Below are 20,544 nucleotides of genomic sequence, written 5' to 3' on the forward strand. Positions count from 1 at the left end.
CCCCCCCCCCCGGCTTCTAGCCTGAACCACTGCAGGCATGTGCCTGCATTTCTGGGATGTCTGGTGGTTACAAAGTGATTTAGCTGAGCCAGGTTAGACTAACCTGAAAAGATTGAATTAATTCAGGCTCAGGCTTTTTGAATGTCTGTCCCTAGCCCCAGTGTATACCTGTTAAGTTTATCCCTACTCCACCTTTATAGTCACTATCAATTCCATTAGCCAAAAATTATGAAGGCTACAATTGGAATCTTAATCATCCTATAAAAGAACTTACCAATACATGAAACAGTAACAGTGTTGGAGAAAAAAAGCAATGGCTACACTTGTAAAAGCTCCTTTTCTTTTTGCTGCAACATACTGGAAGACAAAAAAAACCCCATTTCCATAATGATAACATTTCCAGGGCATGGTAGCAGTGAAAGAAAGGCCTCATGTATCAGTCACCCCTCTCCTACCCCCACCTTCATATTTACAAGCCTCACTGGCATGTTTGACAGTAATAGTGGTACACCCCTAAGACATATTTGCTGTTAACTTATGCTTAGTTATAGTACAATATTACACTTTCTTAGTGGGAGAAGGGAAAGAAGAGGTAATATTTTACATTTTTAATAATACTTTTGATAGGGAAAACAACCTATTTTACCTCCTCAAACGGTAGCCTCTTGCATTTAACTAAATGGTATCAAATCTTTTGTTCCCTGAAACAAGATTTTAAACTGCCTCCGTTATAGAAGCTGTTTCAAGAGTCACAGTACAGATGCTGGGAAAGTTATTTGTAGTAACAGTTATATTTTATGAATATATAGTCTTTCTTCTTTCAATGAATGCTGCATGAATAGGCTGACATTTACAACGTTATTAGCTATTTGAAACTGGTTAAATATACTAAAAACTTCAGTATAAGTGTTCACAAGTTATTAAAATTAGGAATTTAGGAATTGGATGTTGGATCACTATCTAGTCCCAAAGATTTTAGAACAATGGCCAGCATCAGATGTTTCAGAGAAAGGTGTAAAAAGCCTATAATGGGCATATTTTGGAAATTCTGACTCCCAGAATAGTTTTTATCCTAATCTCTTACAGTTAAGGAAAGAAGTAAGACCACAAGTACAAAGTATAATATACCTTCCAAAACTTTTAAAAATGAGTTATTATAACACTGGATATTCCTGTTACTTAAATGTTTTTTTGAATTTCCCTTAAAGTTTTGCTTATGCAATTTCCAAAGGCTACTCTGAATGTCTTAAACTATTTATTATTAGTGATATGTAAGTACTTGAAGCACACAGATTTTTTCTTCTTGCCAAATGGATTAAACTTTAAAAAAAAAAAACCTTGGAGGAAGCAAAAAGATTCAAGATGGCATTTCGAACATACTTATCTGAAGATTCATAATACTAACTGTGGTTGTTACTGCTAGTCAAGCAAATTCTAGGTACTTATATGGTCCCCATCCTACAGTGAGGGTGACAAAAAATTCTCATTTATAGAAAAGTTTATTAAACATATTTAAAAAAACCCATATTAAACATATTACAAGTACTGTTATAGAGAGTTGGTTCCTGCTCAATATTAATCCAGGTCTATGCAGGACAGTAAATGAAAAAAATGCCCTTCTATTTGCTGATCCCCATATAGGTCTAATCATATTTGGGATTGGCTCCAAACCATGCACTGCCTTCAGTGCAGAGTGCTTCAGTACTGTTACGTTTTACCTCTGGCCATTTCTCCTGATTTAGCAAATTTCACCTTGAAGCAGTGAGTATAGAAAGAAGGAAGTCAGCTGCATCTAGCATTTAGCCTTCCCTTACAGCTAGCATTGATATCAAAACCCCCAAAGGGAGACAGGTCTCCACTATCTGCCTTTCTCGTTCCTCATGCTGCAGTACCTGGTTAGTTCTTTTATAGCTGCAGTTGGACAAGAATCTGGGAGTCCTACAAGGGACCTATTATGAGGGATAGGGTGGAAATGGTATACTTTCTCTATCAGCCACTGTCACATGAGAAAATTACTGATGGAAGAAAAGGAAGTTAGTTCTCTACTCCAGTACTGAAAAACAGAAGCGATGATAGACAGTTCTGATAACCTGAAGGAATGTGATCCCAGCCAGTCTTCCTCAGTCTTCATTTCTAATTTGTTGAGGAAGAAGTAGTCTGTAGCTCCTTCCCATGCTCTCAACAGTAATTTCAGTGAAAGCTGGGAAAAAAAGGTGGTGGACTTTGCCATTCAATGTACTCTGAATTCTGTAGCAGAATTTCCTCCCTTAATATTACACGCAGGCACAGAACTTTCTGGCTTCTGAGTGCTTAACTCTGCAACAGTAATGTCCCTTTAATGGAATTTTTGTATATAGAAAAAACATAACATTTAAAATTAAAATAGAAGCACGCTTTAAGGAACATGCTTTGGGCACAAATTCTTCCTACTGACAAAGAATCTTGACATTACTTTTTCTTTTTTTCTTTCTTTTCTTTTGGCTCTAAGCACATCTATCTGAGACTGCCAGTTCTTAACATTTCTTTCAAAATTATATTTGATTATTTAAAGATAAGTTATATGTGAGGATTGAAGTGGAGCAAAATACCTTATCTCATTTTCTTCTTGACAGCCACTACCCCGTTCAGTTTCTTCACTTTCTGGTTTAGATTTGGGATGTGTTTTCTAGGAGCAAAGTACATTAAATACAGATGTTACTTTATAGTTGTATTAACAATTATAAATATTCAGTTATGTTTTTCAATACCAAATGAGACTTTTTACCAAATTTTGTCAGCAGTAAGATTCTTATGCACTTCTTATGTCAAATGACTGCTTGAATGCATGTTAAAATGCATGTGTGATAGAGCTTAGCTATTATAGGTATGTACATTTTAGTATGGGTGTATATACATACACAAAATATATACACATATAACATTTTTATATATTAGTGTGTGTGCATGTGTGTATATAGACTGCTACTTATTATAATGGCGTGTGTGTGTGTGTGTGTGTGTGTGTGTGTGTGTGTGTGTGTGTGTGTGTGAGATAATATTCCATGATAAATGGAAGTAAAAGGACTGGCGCACAAGGTCATAATGGGACACCTTGGCTCATGGTTCCTTAATTTTTGGTCCAATGGTATTTTGTTAGTTTACTACCACATAAGATATTTTAAAATTGGTGGGGGGAGGGACTAGGATAAAATTGGTGGGTTGGGGAGATTAGAAGAACAAAGAAAGTTTGCACAAAGAAATACAAATTTGAATGGTACGTATTTCACATCATGATGAGATGATTCTAGTTATGAAAATCAGGAATTCCTACAGGAGTAATTTAAATAATGCCTCTATACGAATGCTGGTATTTCTCACCTTCCAGCATACTGCTCCCAAAGCAAGGCCAATAAGAAGAGAAAACAATGATGGCAATGCTATGCTTATCCCTTGCAGGCTAGAGCTGCTAGTGTAGCCAAGTGTATCCTCTGTAATTAAAAACAATTTGGTTAGTGAACACAGATTTATGAAAAAAAATATCTTCAGGGTATCATTATCAACAAAACTACATTCATGTACCACTTATATAACATGGCAGCTCTCAGTATCCCTGCTAGCAACGAAAAACCCTGCAAGATACACCTTCAAAGTGTTGTTTGTTGGATGTACTCTTCATGCGAGTATTTTACAGGGAAATTTGTTACCATTGCATAAAGGTACTTTTCAGAGCTTTGAAATCTATGCCTATTAATTCTATCATTAATGTGGGGGTTTTTTGGTCATCGGTAAAGTATACTTCAACAAAAGTTTCTACTCTCTCCATCCCCCATTTATTGGATATTCAGTCCATAATATCTTGCAAGGTTTTATTTTATAAACTGAAAGTAACTCATTAGAGAAACAGACGTATATTACTTTTATAGATTTATATTATTATTTAATTTCTGCAGGACCTAATGCTGTAGTAGGTTGGCACTCTGCCCAGAGATCCAGGCTGGCAGATGGCTGGTTAAGGATACTGGGGCTGCTCAAGAGAAGTTAGTTTAACAAAACCGTCACAATAGGTCAGACTTCCCTCCCTTCAAATTTCTGTGGGAAACTTACTGACCTCATTGTGACCAGGCCTTTTTTAAGTCTGGCTGTATGCTACTTTGTAGTTACCATTTCTTGTAGCAATGTTTGTTTTTAAGGTTTATGCAGGAGGTCCCAACTCCTGTCCTTTGAAATGCACAAGCATTTTGACCTCAGCAGGAGTTGTGTTCATGCTGAAGCCAAAATCTAACCTCCCAGTTGCTTAATCAAGGGAAGGATGTGAAAACTCCTATGGAGTATAGACCTAGCTTCCACCTTATAAAATGCAAACTAAGACACAGGAAATTTTTTATATAGCTGCCTAGTGCCTACCTAGTTTTAGTTCATATCTAGAGCTGGAGGCTGCAATTAAAGTGATACATAATCAAAATAAAAGGGAAAGCTCTAAAAGCAGTGGAAAAAAATCACTGAGGTTAGATAACCAATTTAGAACTCAGTGTTGACAGCATGTGAAACTACTGAGCAAGTGATGCATGCAAAGAGCAAATTATGGTAGTAAGTAGCTAAGACATACTGCCTTAATCAAGGGTATACATGATATATTGTTAAGCAGCCTTTAAAATACATAACTTAAATTTAGAAAGGAGCCTTCTCACTTTTGATTGGTGATCAGCTTTAAGGCCTTTCTGACCTACTGGTTTTTACTTTACAATTGCCACAAAGATCCTTTCTAGCCTATTCCATCTTTCATGTCCCAGTGTAAATACACTTTAACTATAATGTATGGTTTTACAAAGTTTGGGTCCTAAGATGGGTTGAAATTTACAAAGATTCTGAAGGTCCACCAACACTAAAGGGAAATGCTGGTTAAGCAGAATAAATAACTGATCATTGGAAACATTGAAAGGATACATTTTTCTGTGTGGAAGGTGATTAAGACTGCTAAACACATTAGGAAAGCTGAATAGAGGAAAAGACTCTAAAGAGAAGTCCATTCACATCCCCTCAGGAAGAAGGCTGTATGTATGAAAGCTCATGAATGAGCTCGTCTATAAGGTCCCACCCAACCCTGCCTCCTAGAGGCACTTGTTAATCTGGTCTCTTTTGCCTTTGGCTGTATTGCTTCCAAAGCATTTACAGGAAACAAAGAACTAACAGGCAGTCTATAAAACTCATCTTTTATTACACCTTCATGCTATTCAAATGGATTATATATATTTACTGTGACCTATTTGAATAGTGGGAAGGTGTCTCTCTCTCTCTATATATATATATAGACATAGGAGGATTTGCTGACCTGTATTTCAGAAATTTAGGGTCATGGTTCCTTTGGTATCTGAGCATCATGAAGCTATGACCCAAATGAGGCATCATAAATAATCGAGAAATAAATTTGTATTATAATTTTATTTGAATGCAGCCAGATCATATTCTTAGAAGCATTTGACTTACAGTTCTTGTGGAAGAAAGAATTCTGAATTCCTTTTACCCAGTCATATTTCCACATACAACATCTACCAGTCACACAACTAAAATATGTAACTACCTCAAGCTATAGGTACTCCCATTTTTAAAGCTTTACTTAGTATATACTGGGGAAAAAAAGTGAACAAGATTCCAAAGAAAGGCATGTATTTCTGAAGGTGACATGGAGCAGAAAAGCTATTTGATAGTGTGTTATCTGAGGTAATGTCTATAACTTACCAAAATCTCTCCACCTACTCTATATTGCCAAGGTCACGAGGCAATGACAAGTATGTAGACATTTACATACACTTTTAGCAAATATCATTCAACACAGTGAGTTATAAAGGTATTCAGGCAATTGCTATATTTTCAAATTTGTTAATATATACTTCAAAAAGTCATTAGACCATATACAAATTTGATTTAAAATCACATATCAACAATTCAGAAAATCTTCCTTTTGGCAAGAATTTGTCCATTTAATTTTCTCTTTCCTTTCAGATTTACACAAATCTTAAAAGGACTATTTGGTTTGCTTTATATAGGATGTAAAACATATAAACATAAACTAATACACATGACTAATCAGGTCCTGAAAAAGTCTTATCTATTTGATAATGCTTTCCAAGATTACTTGAGGTTTATACAGTAATGAACTGCCAAGAGTTGGGAGACTGAAATTAACCATGAATTGTATTATCATGTGCCATTTATTTCCGATAACATTTAAAATGGCCCAAGTAATCTGAAAACGAAGAAGTTTGGCCCCCAAGGAGATCTAAAGATAGATCAGAAAACAAGAATGAGGAACTGGTACAATATAGAATAATAGAAAATGAGAGTTGGAAGGGACCTCAGGAGGTCATCTAGTCTAACCCTCTGCTCAAAGCAGGACCAGCCCCAACTGGATCATCTCAGCCAAGGCTTTGTCTAGTCAGGTCTTAAAAACCTCCAAGGATGGAGAGTTCACAACCTTTTTGGGTAACCTGCTCCAGCGCTTCATGACTCTCCTAGTGAGAAAGTTTTTCCTAATATCCAATCTAAACTTCTCTTGCTGAAACTTGAAACCATTGTTCCTTGTTCTGTCATCTGCCACCACTGAGAACATATAATAATACATTCATATACTTATATGTTAAGTATGTTAAGTAGGTTATATGTAAACTCTTCTCATATGAATCATAGCACAGATAGGTCTTTAAAAGCAGGAATCTTTTTCAGAGTAGAAAGCAGCCATGCACATATGCTCAGTATGGGTATTTAGTGCTTGTGGGATGGTGTGAAGGCAGAGTGCTTTGCATGACTGGCTGATCTGAGCAGTTAAATTTCACGCTGGGAGAGCAGAAGGTGCCATGGCATGAGAGAAATGAGACAGAGGTTGATTACAGTCATTCTGATTTTTATTTGAAATTTGTATTTTATTACAAAAGAAGTTTCAACCCCCAAATGTGGAAAGAACCACTGAATTAAGGCTTTGGTTTCAGCAGATTTAGGGCTTACTTGTTTCTACATTTACCTTCCCTTTATGTAATCGCTAATAGGCTTACATTCCCATAACCTTTAGATATTTCAAATGGTGGAAATAACTAGTGTGTAGTTGCTTTTAGGCTAGGAACAGATATTCAAAAGCCTAAGCCTGAATTGATTCAACCTTTGCAGGTTAGTCTCACCTGGCTAGGCTGAACCGGTATGTAACCAGACAGACATTCTCTGGACTGAGGAAATTCAGGCACATGCCCGCAGTGGCTCAGGTTAGAAACTGGGGGGCACTAGAGTAGCCTGCCCTTCCCTTCCACAGTAGTGAGCTGAGGGGGGCATGGCCAGGCCCTGGCAGGATATTCTGTTTAGGGAGGTCTGCCTGCAGCATCCCAGGCTTTTCCCCACTGGCTGCTCAAGTGGCCGGACTGTTGCAAGATTCCAGCTCCCTGCTAGCACTCTGAGGCAAGGCGGGGAGGGAAGGGAGGGTGTGCAGTACGTACATCTGATGATGATATGGAGCTTTTCAATTTCCCTCCCTGCTTCTTTATACCGTCTGCAGCAAACTGACAGGCAAGCAAGCCCGCAGGAGGTTGATAAGAGTGGTTATCACCCCACTAGCAAAACAACAGCTTCTCTCCATTGCTTCAAACTCTTCTTAAACAGCTTACCAGCTGATCTGTTGATTAGCTCCAAAAAGCCTTAAGTGGTCACTGATCTGTTAGTATGTCCCAGTAAACTGGAGTCAAACACAGACATATTCTCATTAGCTAGCATACCACATGCCTACGGTCCATGGGGCTGGGGTCTGTGCTGTGGGAGATGGGAGGGAGGGCACAATTCCTGCTTGAGCAGCAAGCAGCGAGGGGGGAGTAGGGCAGGGGGAAGCCAGGCAGACCCTACTGTACATGCAATCTCTTCTGGAGCTCCAGCGAGGGAGCAGAGGGGAGGGGCAAGCTCTGCTGTGGAGCAGAGAGCCCCACCCAGCCCAGCCCAAAGAGCATGCTGGGATGCTGTGGGACTCTGGTTTATCTTAAACCAGCAAGGGGCCTGGGACAGACATTGCATAAACCTATTTGAGCCAAATCAGTTAAGTCTGACACTACATTCAATCAGGTTAATCTCAAACTGATTTCAGCTATTTTTAAACTGGTTCGTGTGCACTGAACATTTGTTCTGTTACAGGTTTAAACCAGTTTCTGATCACTTAAACTGGTTTATGTGTAATGTCTGTCCCTAGCCTTAATGTCCATCAAAGTCTTTAGTTGTCATTTGGTTACCAAGCCATGGACTGAGAGAAAGAGAATCTGAGAGAATAAATCCTCCCTTGTGGAACCAGGTTTACCTTCCTATAACTACAAGCAGTTCTGGGAGCTGTTCTGTACTGGAGCACTGCAGTCAGTAATAGCAAAAGTTACATGCCTTGAACATGATATATGTTAGAATTTGCATGAACTTGAAGGTTATAATATAGTTTATTTCTGGAACTTGACTGATAGAGTACAGAATTGAGGGGTTTTTGTAAATTGTCACTGGTAGCAGCGGCAATCCCTCACGGTAGAGAAGGATCACTTTCATGGGTCAAGTGAAAAGTTGTAAATTAGTCTACTGATAAACTAATAGCTGATCCTAGAGCTGCAGACTCTCTGGCAAACACCACAGGTGGTACTTACTGGGAGGGTTGGACCATGGATTTCTCAGTGTTGTTTCCTTTCCTTCTATTTCTGTCATTTTTCTGCCTCCAGGGTAGGATGGTTTTCCTCAAAGTTAGATGTACCTTCTCTCACAAGATGTAGCCAGGTAGCCCTGTCATGGTCTAGTTTTTTCCAGTTTGTGGTGTCAATACTGCACTTCTTAATGTTCACCTTGAGGGTGTCCTTAAAGCATTTCCTTTGGCCCCCACATGTCCTTGTCCTTGGTTGAGTTGTGAGTACAGCAGTTGTCTCAGGGGCACAGGCCCAAAAAAGGGGGAAGCCTTGCTCAGAGGCAAACCCCAAGCAGAAAGAAGAAAAAATAACAACTTACCTGTTGCAGGGACTGGGAAGAGTGGGAAAACGTGTGGCGGGGAACCGCCCATGCGATTCATCACCCGTGCCTACATTCAGTTCCCTGTCTAGTCTTTTTTTCTGTTGTTAAGTTCCCTTGGCAGTTGTGGTCGCAGCGTCTTGATTTTGGTTTTATGCCAGATCACCATAGGGTGAGGGGCTTGTGGTGAAGGTGCTACTCATATTCCCCTTTAGGGTCGGTCCATTTTCCGCCCCTAGTGAGAGTGGGTTAGCATAGCCCTTAGCGCTAGGCCAAGACAGACGGGACTTCATCTAATAATGAGGACACAATGGTGAGGGGCCTTCGTGAAGGCTAACGGCCTCAGATGTGGGCAGCACAAGGCAAAGAGGAAGGCAGGCTCAAGGGCCGACAGTGACCAGACCTTCCAGATCCAGCCAGGGTCCAGGGGTCCTTGCCAGCAGGAGGAGTGGCAGAGGCCCAGGGAAGATATCAGCAGGGGGTGGCTGCAAGAAAGGATTAGGAGGCCCATCTCCAAGGTTGGCACATGGTCAGGGTGTAGGGAAGGTTGGAGCCCTGTGAACGCCAGAGACGCGGGACCGCACTGGAGGCATCATCCGAGGTGACCCCCTCCACTGAAGTAACACTCAAAGTCATGGCAGGCAAGTTTGGGGGTCGCTCTGAAGACAACCGAGGTACCCTCCGGGGCCTACATGAAGGCTCCCGGTTGGCCGGAGCAGCGGACCAGGCAAAGGCAGCGCGAGAACATACCATCGAAAGGAGATGGGCACACAGTTGTTTCAGTAAACATACATCAGGTATGTACACACCAGTGAGGACACTGGCACTGTGTGATGATCCTCCGACTTTATGCCAAGGATCTTCTGGAGGTAGTGCTGCTGATGTTGTTCCAAACTTTTCAGGTGGTCCCTGGAGGTCACCCAAGCTTCACAGCTGTAGAGAAAAGTTGGGATTACCATAGCCTTATATAGTAGGAGCTTTGTTTGAATCTTGATATCCTGACCACTGAACACATGATGATTCAGTGTTCCAAAGGCAGAGCTGGCACATTGGACCCTATGCTGGATCTCCTCATCGATGTTGGCCTTCTCTGAGAGATGGCTGCCAAGGTATGTAAGCATTCAACGTTCAGCAGCTCCTGTCCATCAATGAGGATCTTTGCCCAGGAGAAGATTGGTCTGGAATGGGCTGGTGAAGCACTCTTGTTTGTCTGATGTTAAGAGTCAGTCACAGTCATTGGTATACTTAAGAGAGCAGTTAAGGGCCATTTGTAGGTCTTCTTCTGTATCAGCATTGGCAGCACAATCATTAGCATACTTAAGAATCACAATCAAGGTTGAAGTAACTTTGGTTTTGTCACGGAGATGGGAAAGATTGAAAAGGTTCCTGTCCCTCCTGTACTCGGTGCCAATGCCATGTGGCAGACAGTCAAGGATGAGTATCTTGATGACTGCAAGAAAGATTGAAAACAAAACTGGTGCAATCACAGAGCCCTGCTTGACACCAGTTCAAATGGCAAAGAGCTCCATAGAGGAGCCATTGCATAGGATGGAAGCAGTCAGCTGGTCATGAAAGAATCTTAGGATGGTGATACATTTCCCTGGCATCCCAGCTTTGATAAGATCTCCCATAGAGCCTCACGGTTAACAATTAAAGGCTTTGGTCAAATCAATAAAAGGCCATATATAGCTCCCGGTGTTGTTCTTAGCATTTTTCCTGGATCTGCCAGGCTGCAAGATGACATCCATGATGCCTCTTAATGGTCTGAAGCCATATTGAGACTTGAAAAGTATTTCTTTAGCAAGAGGAAAACAGACAATTCAGCAGAATTTGAATAAGGATCTTCCCAGTGATGGAGAGGAAGACGATACCTTGATAGTTTCCACAGTCAGATTCATCTCCCTTTTTAAATATGGTGACAATACTGGCATTCCTTAGGTCAGTGGGAATTTCCTACATGTTCCAGATTTTGAGAAACAGTGGGCACATTTACAGGTGAAATTAAAGTGATGCAATAAACTCCACAGCAGTTGGAGCTGGAGTAAAGTGCTCCCGGGTGCAGCGTTACATGTGCACCTGGGGCTGCACAGCACTTTGAGCCAGGGCAAAGCAGCCCTGGGCTAGTAGGTGTCTGGGGGGTCAGCCCCAGGTGGTGGCATCAGGGCTGGCTGGGTCACGAGGGTACAAAAAATGTAGAGCCATGTGGCTAAGTGGTAGGCTCCCACATTTTAGCACCCTTGTCACCATCAGCCCCTGTCACCATCTACATGTACATACATTTTACATGTGTAGATAGTGACATTTTACTGTAGAGCTAGTTAGTCAACTCCACAGTAAAACACATATGTAAATGCACCCAGTGTATGGATCGCATTGGTCATAGTTTTCCTGCCAATTTTGAAGATCTCAGCTAGTATGCCATCAGGGCCAGACCCTTGGCTGTTCTTCATCTGTCTTATTGCCTAGTGGACTTCTTCAGAGGTTAGTGAATGGGCAAGTGCTTCCTTTACTGGATGCTGCAGGATGGATTCGACAGTTTCATCAGTCACTCTTGATTCTCAGTTCAGGAGCTTTTGGTAGTGCTCCTTCCAGTGGTTTTTTATGAACTTGTTGTCTTTGAGGAGTGTACTGCCATCTTCAGATCTAAGTGGGGTGAATCTGCAAGAGCCTGGTCTGTACACAGCCTTAATTGCTCTGAAGACACTCCACATTCCATGATTTTCAACATATTGTTGGATTTCTTTCGCCTTCTCTTCCCACCATGTGTTTTTGATTTCTTGACTCTTCCTCTGGGCTTCAGGTTTAAGTCGTTAAAAATTCCCTGCTTCTGGATGTAGGATGGTTTTGCCGGTCAAAGAAAGATTTTCTCTTCTGATCCAGAAGGGCTTTGATTTCAGTGTTGTTTTCATCTTGCTGAGATATTTGGAGGGCTTCGCAGTTTCTAGGGGTCTGAAGGCATCTGATGTTGTACTGTCTTCAGACTTATTTGGGTTGCTTTGGACATTTCAAAACAACCCTAAATGGACATGATTGATCTCACTAAGTGATGATCAGGCCAGCAGTCATTGGCTCTTCTCATAACATACATGATATGAACATCTTTTACATCATGCACTCTTACAATGGCACCTCCTTGACTATGTCATTGTTTCAAATGAAGGTGTTGCCATGTTGTCTGAAGATAGTGTCACATAGTCTGAAGATAGTTTTAGTAATGACAAAGGTAATGCTCCGCAAATGTACTGAGTAAGAGGATGCTGTTGGAATTGGCCTTGCCCACTCCTTCCTTCCCAACAGTGCCTTTCCACATGTTAAAGTCCCAGCCAACTTCTGGATTGCAATCTCCAAGGAGGAGGATTTTATCCTCTTTCAGGATGATAGGATTTCATTAAGGTGAGTATAAAACTTTCTATTTTTCCTGGGCATTGAGTGTTGGGGTATATGCATTGATGACAGTAGCAAATAAATTGTTGGTCCATTGGAGGTGGAGAGTAATGAGGCGTTTGTTAATGCCAACAGGAAATTCAGTCATTTGGCTGACAATCCAGTTCTTAATGGCGACACCAACTCTGTGCATTTGCCTGGCATTTGCAGGTTTCCTGTCTGGAAGAACACATAGCAACCCCTTCCTCTGTCAAATGGCCTATGTCTGCACATCTGGTCTTGCTGAAAGCAATGATATCAGTGTTGTATCATGAGAGTTCTCAGGTGACAATACCTGTTCTACATTTGGGTTTGTCACTGCTCAGGTCATCTATTAGGGTTCGTACATTCCAGGATTCAAAGGATTTTTTTGTGTTTTGACTGCAATTTGAGTGATCCCCTGGAACTGGCTATCTAGTGGGGTAAGATAAGGTGGGACAGCCTATGTTTGGGGCACCTTTTCAAGCCCCCTCCCAATACAGGGTGAGTAGAGGGAATCCTAAAAAGGATTGCTCAGTTGGATTTGCAGCTGCCAAATCACCCTCCTGTCCCATTCCAAGAGTAAAGCAACCAACACAAGATTGCTGCCTGCATGTGGATCCATGAGTAGGGACTCCTGGTGATCATTTTGTACTTGTCACCACTCGTCCATTGCCAGAAGACTTTATAGAGGCTATGGGTACTGGTGGTTGCTGACTGTGATAGATGTTGGATCCAGTGGGAGAAGCCTGTGCCTGACCTGTTTTATGTGATGAGGCTGTTGCACATTGGCAAGCACGTGGATCTTGGTGGAGGAGAAAACTGTGTCCAATGACAAGGAGATCCAAGATGACAGGGGTTACTCTTCCACTGCAGTCTTCATCCATTTTTGCAGCCACTGAGAAGTATGCCTTCTTCATCTGCCTGCTCCACCATTAAAATCTTTATGTTATGTTGGACTCCTTTTCACCCGATACCTCACCTTTGACCTTACTGCAATGGGAGACCCTATCAGTGCAGAAGACTCCCAGTAGTATTCCTCTTAGGGTCATCAGTATAAAGTTGTAAGCATTCCATGAAGGTAAATTCTGACAACCAGTTATATTGATTTTAGAGAATGTACAAACTGTGCTGGTATTGTGAGTGGGGCTCACAGTTACCACAAGTTATTACTGCTGGGCATTGTCTACACTACACTAGTGATGCTAGAAGAACTCTGAGTCTGCTGATAGAACTTTCAGTGCATCTACATCAAAATCTTCTTTGTGATGGCAGAGTTATGTTCCCTCTACCAAGTGGAGTAATGCCTCTGCTGCCACCTGGGAACAGGCAGGAGTAGACACTTTCATATCAACTGACTTCTGGGTCCCTTCAGCCACCAGTGCCTTCTAATGGTTTCGCGGTCATGGTGGCTGCATTCTGAAGTCAGAATTTGTTATGACAGAGCATAGTAAATATAGACATAGTTTTGACTCCCTCTCAGAATGTAAAGTTCTCCTCTGAATATGTCTATAAATTCTTTAAGATCTATATGTATGCATCAGTACAAAGCTTGATGCCTCAAGACTCGAACAGAAGCAGCTGATACATGACAAGGGTACTTGCTTCTTTCCGAGACTTACACAAATAAAATGAATACTTGGAAATGAATTCCTCAGAGATTAGAAAGTCTGTCATCTTACTGGAGTGAACTTGAGAACTCTATCAAACTGAAATGAATTTAAGATTTATTATAATTAACACTAGGAATAGGATCCAGAGGAGGTAATCTGCAAGCACAAATGAGTTTAAGACTGAGAGCCTCATGAGGAGGTCAGTGTGGTCTGAATGGAACATGTAGTTTGCAGTCTTCGTAAAATCCCTACACAGCACATTAGGAACTTGAAAGCTCTGTAACAGTAAGTTACTAAGGGGCATATGCTGACAGGTTTTGGCACTGTTAACCCACATTAAAGTGAGTGAGAGTTGAAGCTTCCTTATACTGCTCAGAAGTACTGGGTCTGACTTAGCACTTTGCAGTATTGGGTCCTTAGTAGGGGTGTGCAAAGCAAGCTGTATTCTATTTGGATTCAGATTTGACCCAATTCAGGGGACAGTGATTCCATTAGTTGATTTGGATCACTGTTTGGATTCAATTCAGCGGAATCCAAATCTGAAGATTTGATTCCAGTTTGGGGAATCAGTGATTCGGCCACAGACACACCTTTACATGTTTTTTCTACATACCTTGAGGTACCAGGCATGACTGGTGGGGTGGATGGACTGTCCCAAAGGAGCGCTAGGGGTGGGGGGGCGCCCACATACTCACAGCGGACCCCCCCACACTCCCCTGGCTCAGCGATCGGCCATGGGGGGACCCCGGATGCCCCCCAAGACCCAGGAGGTACCAGTTGCTGAGCCACAGGCGGTCCCCTGCATGCTCCATGGTGGACATGGTAGTGGACTGGACATGCTTCTGGTCCACTTCTGGGTCCGTCGCTGAGTGAGCTGGGGACCCCCTCCCTCCCATGCTCCCATTCAATGCTCCATCTGCCCTACCATCTGAGCATTCATGAGCCACCTGGTACCTTGTGTTATGTAGAAAAAACATATAAAAGCTGTGTCTATGTATGAATCATTGACTCTCTCCAAATCGATTCGGAGGGTTCCGACTCAATTTTTTCAAGTTGACCTTGAAGACATCCTTGAAGCACTTTCTCTGCTCTCCTTTTGTACACAGCAATTGAACAATTGGCAGTACTGCAAGTTAAATATTTATTTAAAAAATTCAATAAGATAGATGGTGAAATACAAAAGTAAAGCACCATTCTGAACAAGCTGAGTTTATCTTTTTTCAGTAAACAAATAATTTTATTTAGGGGTAGGCGGAAGGAGAAATATACTGGAACATATAATAGCCCCACATCCTATACAACCTTATTAATATAGCACAACTACCATCCAGACAAAATGAGGATGGGATCAATTGCCTGGATTCCCATTTATTCTTTGGTTAGTTTGAGTAGAATATATTTAGCGTAAATCTTGTCAGAAAAGAGAGGAGGAAAGGAGCTTAAGATGACTGATGGAATTTTTTCCTTTTTGCATTCTGAAAGCAGACTGATTTACTTACATTTTAATTTTATTAAGCTGCAAAAAAGTTCTCAAACACAGCTGTTGAAATAAACATTGATTCAAAATGTAAAAAAACCTTAAAGCTAATTTCCTCATACTATCCACAGAGTTCCATTTTAAATTATTCTTTTGCATTTCACATTTTTACCAAGTGCAGTTTAGAATTCAAAACAGTTTCCAAGTCATTTTTTCCTGTAAGCAGATTTATTAATAGATGCAATATGCATAATTTGTCATTCTCCTGGAAGAGTACGATTGTAAACACAAAGAATTTCTATAAAAATAGTCCAGAATTATTGAAACTGTTTTTTCTTCTTAAAAATATCGTATTGTAGAGAGAAATGGTCATAAGCTCTGGCAATGTTTTTCATGCAAATTTTCAAGTAATTTATCCATTGTCTTAATGTGGTTTCGGTAGAGGGATTTATTTTCCTGATTCCCCCCTTTGCATCCTTCTTCAAATGTTTTCAATGTTTTCCTCTCAAGCTTTTTGTCTGTGTGCACATTTTAAAATTATTTTAATGAAAACTGTTAGTTGCTATTACTGCCCTCTCTGTGATGGGTACCTGTATGTAAATAGGGAGGCAGGGAGAGACTGCTCCAAGTCATGTATCACCCAATCATCCCTTCTAAAGACTTGGAAGCAGGCAGGGCAATGAGAGCCAAGGCTGAGAAAGTGAAGGGCTGGTGTGCTTGAGCCACAAGGAGACAGAGCCAAGAGCAGAATGGTAGGCAATAAAGCGCTGTGTTAACTAATCCCCGCTGGCACAATATTGGGGGGAAGTACCTTGTTCTTAGTAACTTCTCCTGTCTCACTGCCAGGAGCTGCACATTTTCCCTTCATCACAGCAGACTATAACATGTTGCCTTCTTCAGCACAAGCAGCAACAGGCTTTCTACTGTACTAACACATAATTCAACCAGATACACATGAAGCACGTAGAGTAAGTTAGAAAGAAATGTATAGTGTGCCATGGCTGATTCTGGGAAAAAGGAACAAGGGAAACTATTATACCCTAAGACGAGATGCTGGCAGGGAAAGAAATTGCTTTTGGCATAGTATCAAGAACAACTAAGCAGAATCATAGAAAATTAGGGTTGAAAGGGACCTCAGGAGGTCCTCTAGTCCAACCCCTGCTCAAAGCAGGACCATCCCAAACTAGATCATTCCAACAAGGGCTTTTTTGAACAGGGCCTTAAAAAAACCACAAGGATGGAGGCTCTACTACCTCTGTAGGTGCTTCATCACACTCCTAGTAAGAAAGTTTTTCCTAATATCCAACCTAAACTTCCCTTGCTCCTTGTTCTGTCTAAGATCCTTTTCTTGCTAAGAATTGTCTGCTTCCTATTTCCCTCATTGCACACCATGTTCCTTCAAGCTTCTGATGTCTTCTTTGTCCACTCCAACTCAGAGGCAGCATCTACACAGGATGCTTACTGTACAGTAGCACGTTAGTACTGCGCAGTATCAGCGTGGGGCATGAACTGAGACGCAAAGGTACTGCGCAGTAGTAATGGGCTGCTGTAGAGTCAGCATCACCAGGAAGCCATGTGGAGATGCTACTGTGCCAGTTACTGCACAATGCAAATACTAAATGACTGCACAGTAACAACTGCACAGTTGGCATCTCATGTAGACATGGCCAGAATCGGGCAAATTAGGTGATGTTCTCAGTGCCTCCCCCATAGAGAGAGAATACAAGATGTCAGAACATCCGTTCCTCCTCTGTGCCTGGAAATGGTCCGCTCAGGACCTGTTCAGACATCTCCCACAAATATCAGCAACACCTCAGACATGGACAGGGCTCTGACTCTGAAAGGAATTGGTGATTTTATATCTGGTCTAATTGTTGGGTCTGAGGGTTTACTAGATCTAAAGTATATTTTAAAGTTGAGATAAGTAAAATTGTTTTAGATTTAAAACAAGTTAAAAATCAACCCAAAGGCCTAAACATACTCCCGTTCTACCTTAAAAAATTAATGTGATATGTTTCTAAGGAGCCCTCATTTTAACCTTAATCTTAAGTCATAAGTAGCAATGAGGAAAGAATCTACCTCTTTATTTTTTTTAGGGATTCTTTTAAATTTTTTTTTTAGGGATTTGAGTAGGGGAATAAGACTGCACTGAAGTATCTTAGATGTGAAATAGGATTTGGGCCAAAAGTTTATATTTAAATACTTTTATGTTTCACCCCTCAAAAATGCACATATTAGATATCTTGCATTTTTAAGCTTGTCTAATTCTATTCCAGCTATGCAGTTGGTTCAATAGAAGATATCACCCTAAAAAGGCCTTGCTTCTTGCAAGTTAAACAGGGCATTATAGTCATGTCAAGCTAATTTCCATCTCTTTCTATTTGAACATAGCCAAATATGCTATGTGAAAACACTCACTGGTTTAGGTTGAAAGGAGCCTGACATAGTAAAGCAACTATTTTAATTTCCTAAGGCTGACTCAGGAAAGCTAAGCTAACAATATGAAACATTTTTATCCTGTATCTATTAAAACATTTGGAGCAGCTTAATTTGTTGAGGGCCTGTGGTTAGTCAATCCTAACATTAGTGAATGACTGTGAAAAAATTTGTACATGTGACCCTCTCCATTTGCAGGGGACATGTTCTTGTATCCCCTGTGAATGGTGAAATCTGTGAATAAGGCACTGCATTCATGAATGCAGTGCCCCGGCAGCTGGCAGGGGAGGCATGGCTGCGGTGGCAATGGTAGGAGTGTGGCAGAGGTGGCGGGAACCTGGCAGCAGCAAGCATGGAGCTCCAGAGGAGCTCCTGTAAGTGTATAAAGTGTATTTAAAATGCGAGTTTGGGATTCACAAATATCTGAAACCGCAAATGCCAAAACCACAAATAGTGAGGGTTTCCTGTATTCTCTCATTTCTCCAACCCACTGCAAAGCACAGCTGGAGTCTGACAATCAGATCATTCTATTTTGGTGTAATACATTGTACACAGTTTACCACTGGATATTAATCTGATCCATCTGAGTTGCACAATTAAGACTGTTTTGTTCTTAAATGTTCATTAAAAAAATTAAGTATTTGTGTTAAATGCAGATACGTATTAATTTAGTTCAGTCATAGTACTTACGGACACTGCTATCATTGTTATTCTTAAGGGAGCTGGCAGCAACAGGAGGTAATGAAAATGGCTTTGTTTCAGTGACCTTAGAATCTAAATAGAAAATGAATGTGTCAGTATTATACAACTTTAAACAAAATATAGCTTCCTTTATAAAAAAGGCTAAAGGTGGCTACTTTGCTCTGATTATGCAGAAAGTAGAAAGTGAAGCTGGAGCAAAAGACACGTATACTGCAATAAGTAGGCGTGTTTATATCACCTAATATGGAACAGCACCAAAGAAATAAACCCTACCAACTCACTCCTACTCTGTATATGTGTAAGCATGACAATTAGTTATAGTAGATGGCAGTCAGAAGCCCTCAGAAACCCAAGGTGTACAGCCCAGTATCATTCTCTTTAGGCAGAGAGCCTGAGACTGGTGCTTGGGTGTATCCTTGAAGCCACTCAAACTTGCTCTAAGCATGAACGCCTCATGCCTCCTGAGGCTGGGGGTGCATGGCGACCGCTCACAGACACTGCCAGCAGTGTCGGCAGCACACCCACATGCATCCCCTACACGTTGTGAGTGGCTCTAAGGTCATTTGCCTTATCTAATTGTTAGGTTTGGCTGTCTGCAGAGTGAAAGTGAATGGGCAATGGTCACTTCTTTGGCAGTAGCCCTAGATAGCCAAATAGGCTTGACTGACAATCCCAGTGTGCCCATATATGGAACTATTCCAGAATATCTCTTATTATGGATGTTCCAGAATAACTACATGTTTAGACAAACCCTTAAATCCTTAGATTATGGCAATAACTTACTTCAAGTTTTATTAATGTAACTGTGCATTTGCATATGTTGCCCTAGGCCTTAGTTCAAGATCAAGAATGAGTTCTTCAGTGATGAAGAATCATCATGAGAGCCAAAAAAATTAAGCAGCTAGGCATCCATTAATTTGAAGAATGACAATGAGGATACATGTATGAAACCATAGTAATTTAAGACAAGCTTCTTAAATTTTCAGTACCATATATTCATGATTTTGCCCACCCCCTCTTCAGGGAGAGTAGTAAAAATTAAGAGATGATTTTAATAGGGTACAAAATTACACTTTATTCTGGTCCAGTAGGATCATTTGGACTTACTTTCTACCTTATGACTATTCAGAAAACTCAGAATTGAATATAAGTCATTTTCAAAAAGATCAATTAATTCTTCAAGTTAAGCACAAGATAAATACAGCTGTTATAGCATTGTAAAGACAAAACCCAGGATATTTTGTTGAAGTGATCACAATCTTAAGACAGTACACTTAAATAATTTAAATTGTATTACTATAGTAGCAGCACTATGCATTATAGTTTTTTGGGTACCATAATTAATTCCTTAGTATTCATAGCAGATGTAAAAGTCTTAGAGCTGGTAGTCACTGATATTATGATATCTGAAGATAACAAATGGGATCCTCTAATATTTTAGTAAAAGACAATATGCTTATTTAGAGCAGCTGAAAATGTGGCCCAACTAAAATGGGATCCATTTTACTATCTTACCATTAAGTGGTGTTTCTGTTGTTGAAGGCAGAACACAGTCATCATAATCTGATATTTCTGAAAATGTCTTAAAGGCTTCAATGATGTTGTTAAAATGCCTAAAGAATTCCTCAGGAATGAACTTGTCTTCTTTATAGAGGTGGTCGCTTTCTTCTTTAAAATTCTAGAGGAAAATATAGAGTTCTGTATTAAAAGGTCCAAGTACTTATTTCAAGCATTGTGGTTTAGTATATAGACAATAGGTTTTTTATAAAAAGAATATTAACAGGTGACAAAAATGCAGTTAAAATTTTCGGTTGTGGAGTTCCATTTTAACTGCAGAAATCTCAAACTTAACACTGAAAACTTAAACTCAAAACTCAAGAGTTACTTTTAAAAGCTAATGTTTTCAATCCAGCCTTTGCATATATGTCACAAAAA

General features: G+C 40.5%; 1 protein-coding gene across 3 annotated transcripts in view; it reads right to left on the bottom strand.

The window, feature by feature from the left end:
• KITLG (KIT ligand) overlaps positions 1–20,544 on the bottom strand; it is a 112,884-nt gene that overhangs the window by 3,493 nt on the left and 88,847 nt on the right. For 2 of the 3 annotated variants that reach the window (XM_019514841.1, XM_019514843.1), the window contains exons 5-9: positions 20,125–20,287; positions 18,598–18,681; positions 3,358–3,467; positions 2,589–2,665; positions 275–357 (exon numbers count right to left, since the gene is read on the bottom strand). In XM_019514841.1, the coding sequence (XP_019370386.1) occupies positions 318–357; positions 2,589–2,665; positions 3,358–3,467; positions 18,598–18,681; positions 20,125–20,287 (474 nt within the window). In that variant the 3' untranslated portion in view covers positions 275–317. Of the gene's footprint in view, positions 1–274; positions 358–466; positions 2,201–2,588; positions 2,666–3,357; positions 3,468–18,597; positions 18,682–20,124; positions 20,288–20,544 lie in introns of those variants that run through there. The other variant, XM_019514842.1, reaches the window with a different exon arrangement.

The sequence above is a fragment of the Gavialis gangeticus genome, unplaced genomic scaffold, assembly GCF_001723915.1.
Source record: "Gavialis gangeticus isolate Ggan-Ray unplaced genomic scaffold, GavGan_comp1, whole genome shotgun sequence".
Classification (NCBI taxonomy): Eukaryota; Metazoa; Chordata; order Crocodylia; family Gavialidae; genus Gavialis; species Gavialis gangeticus.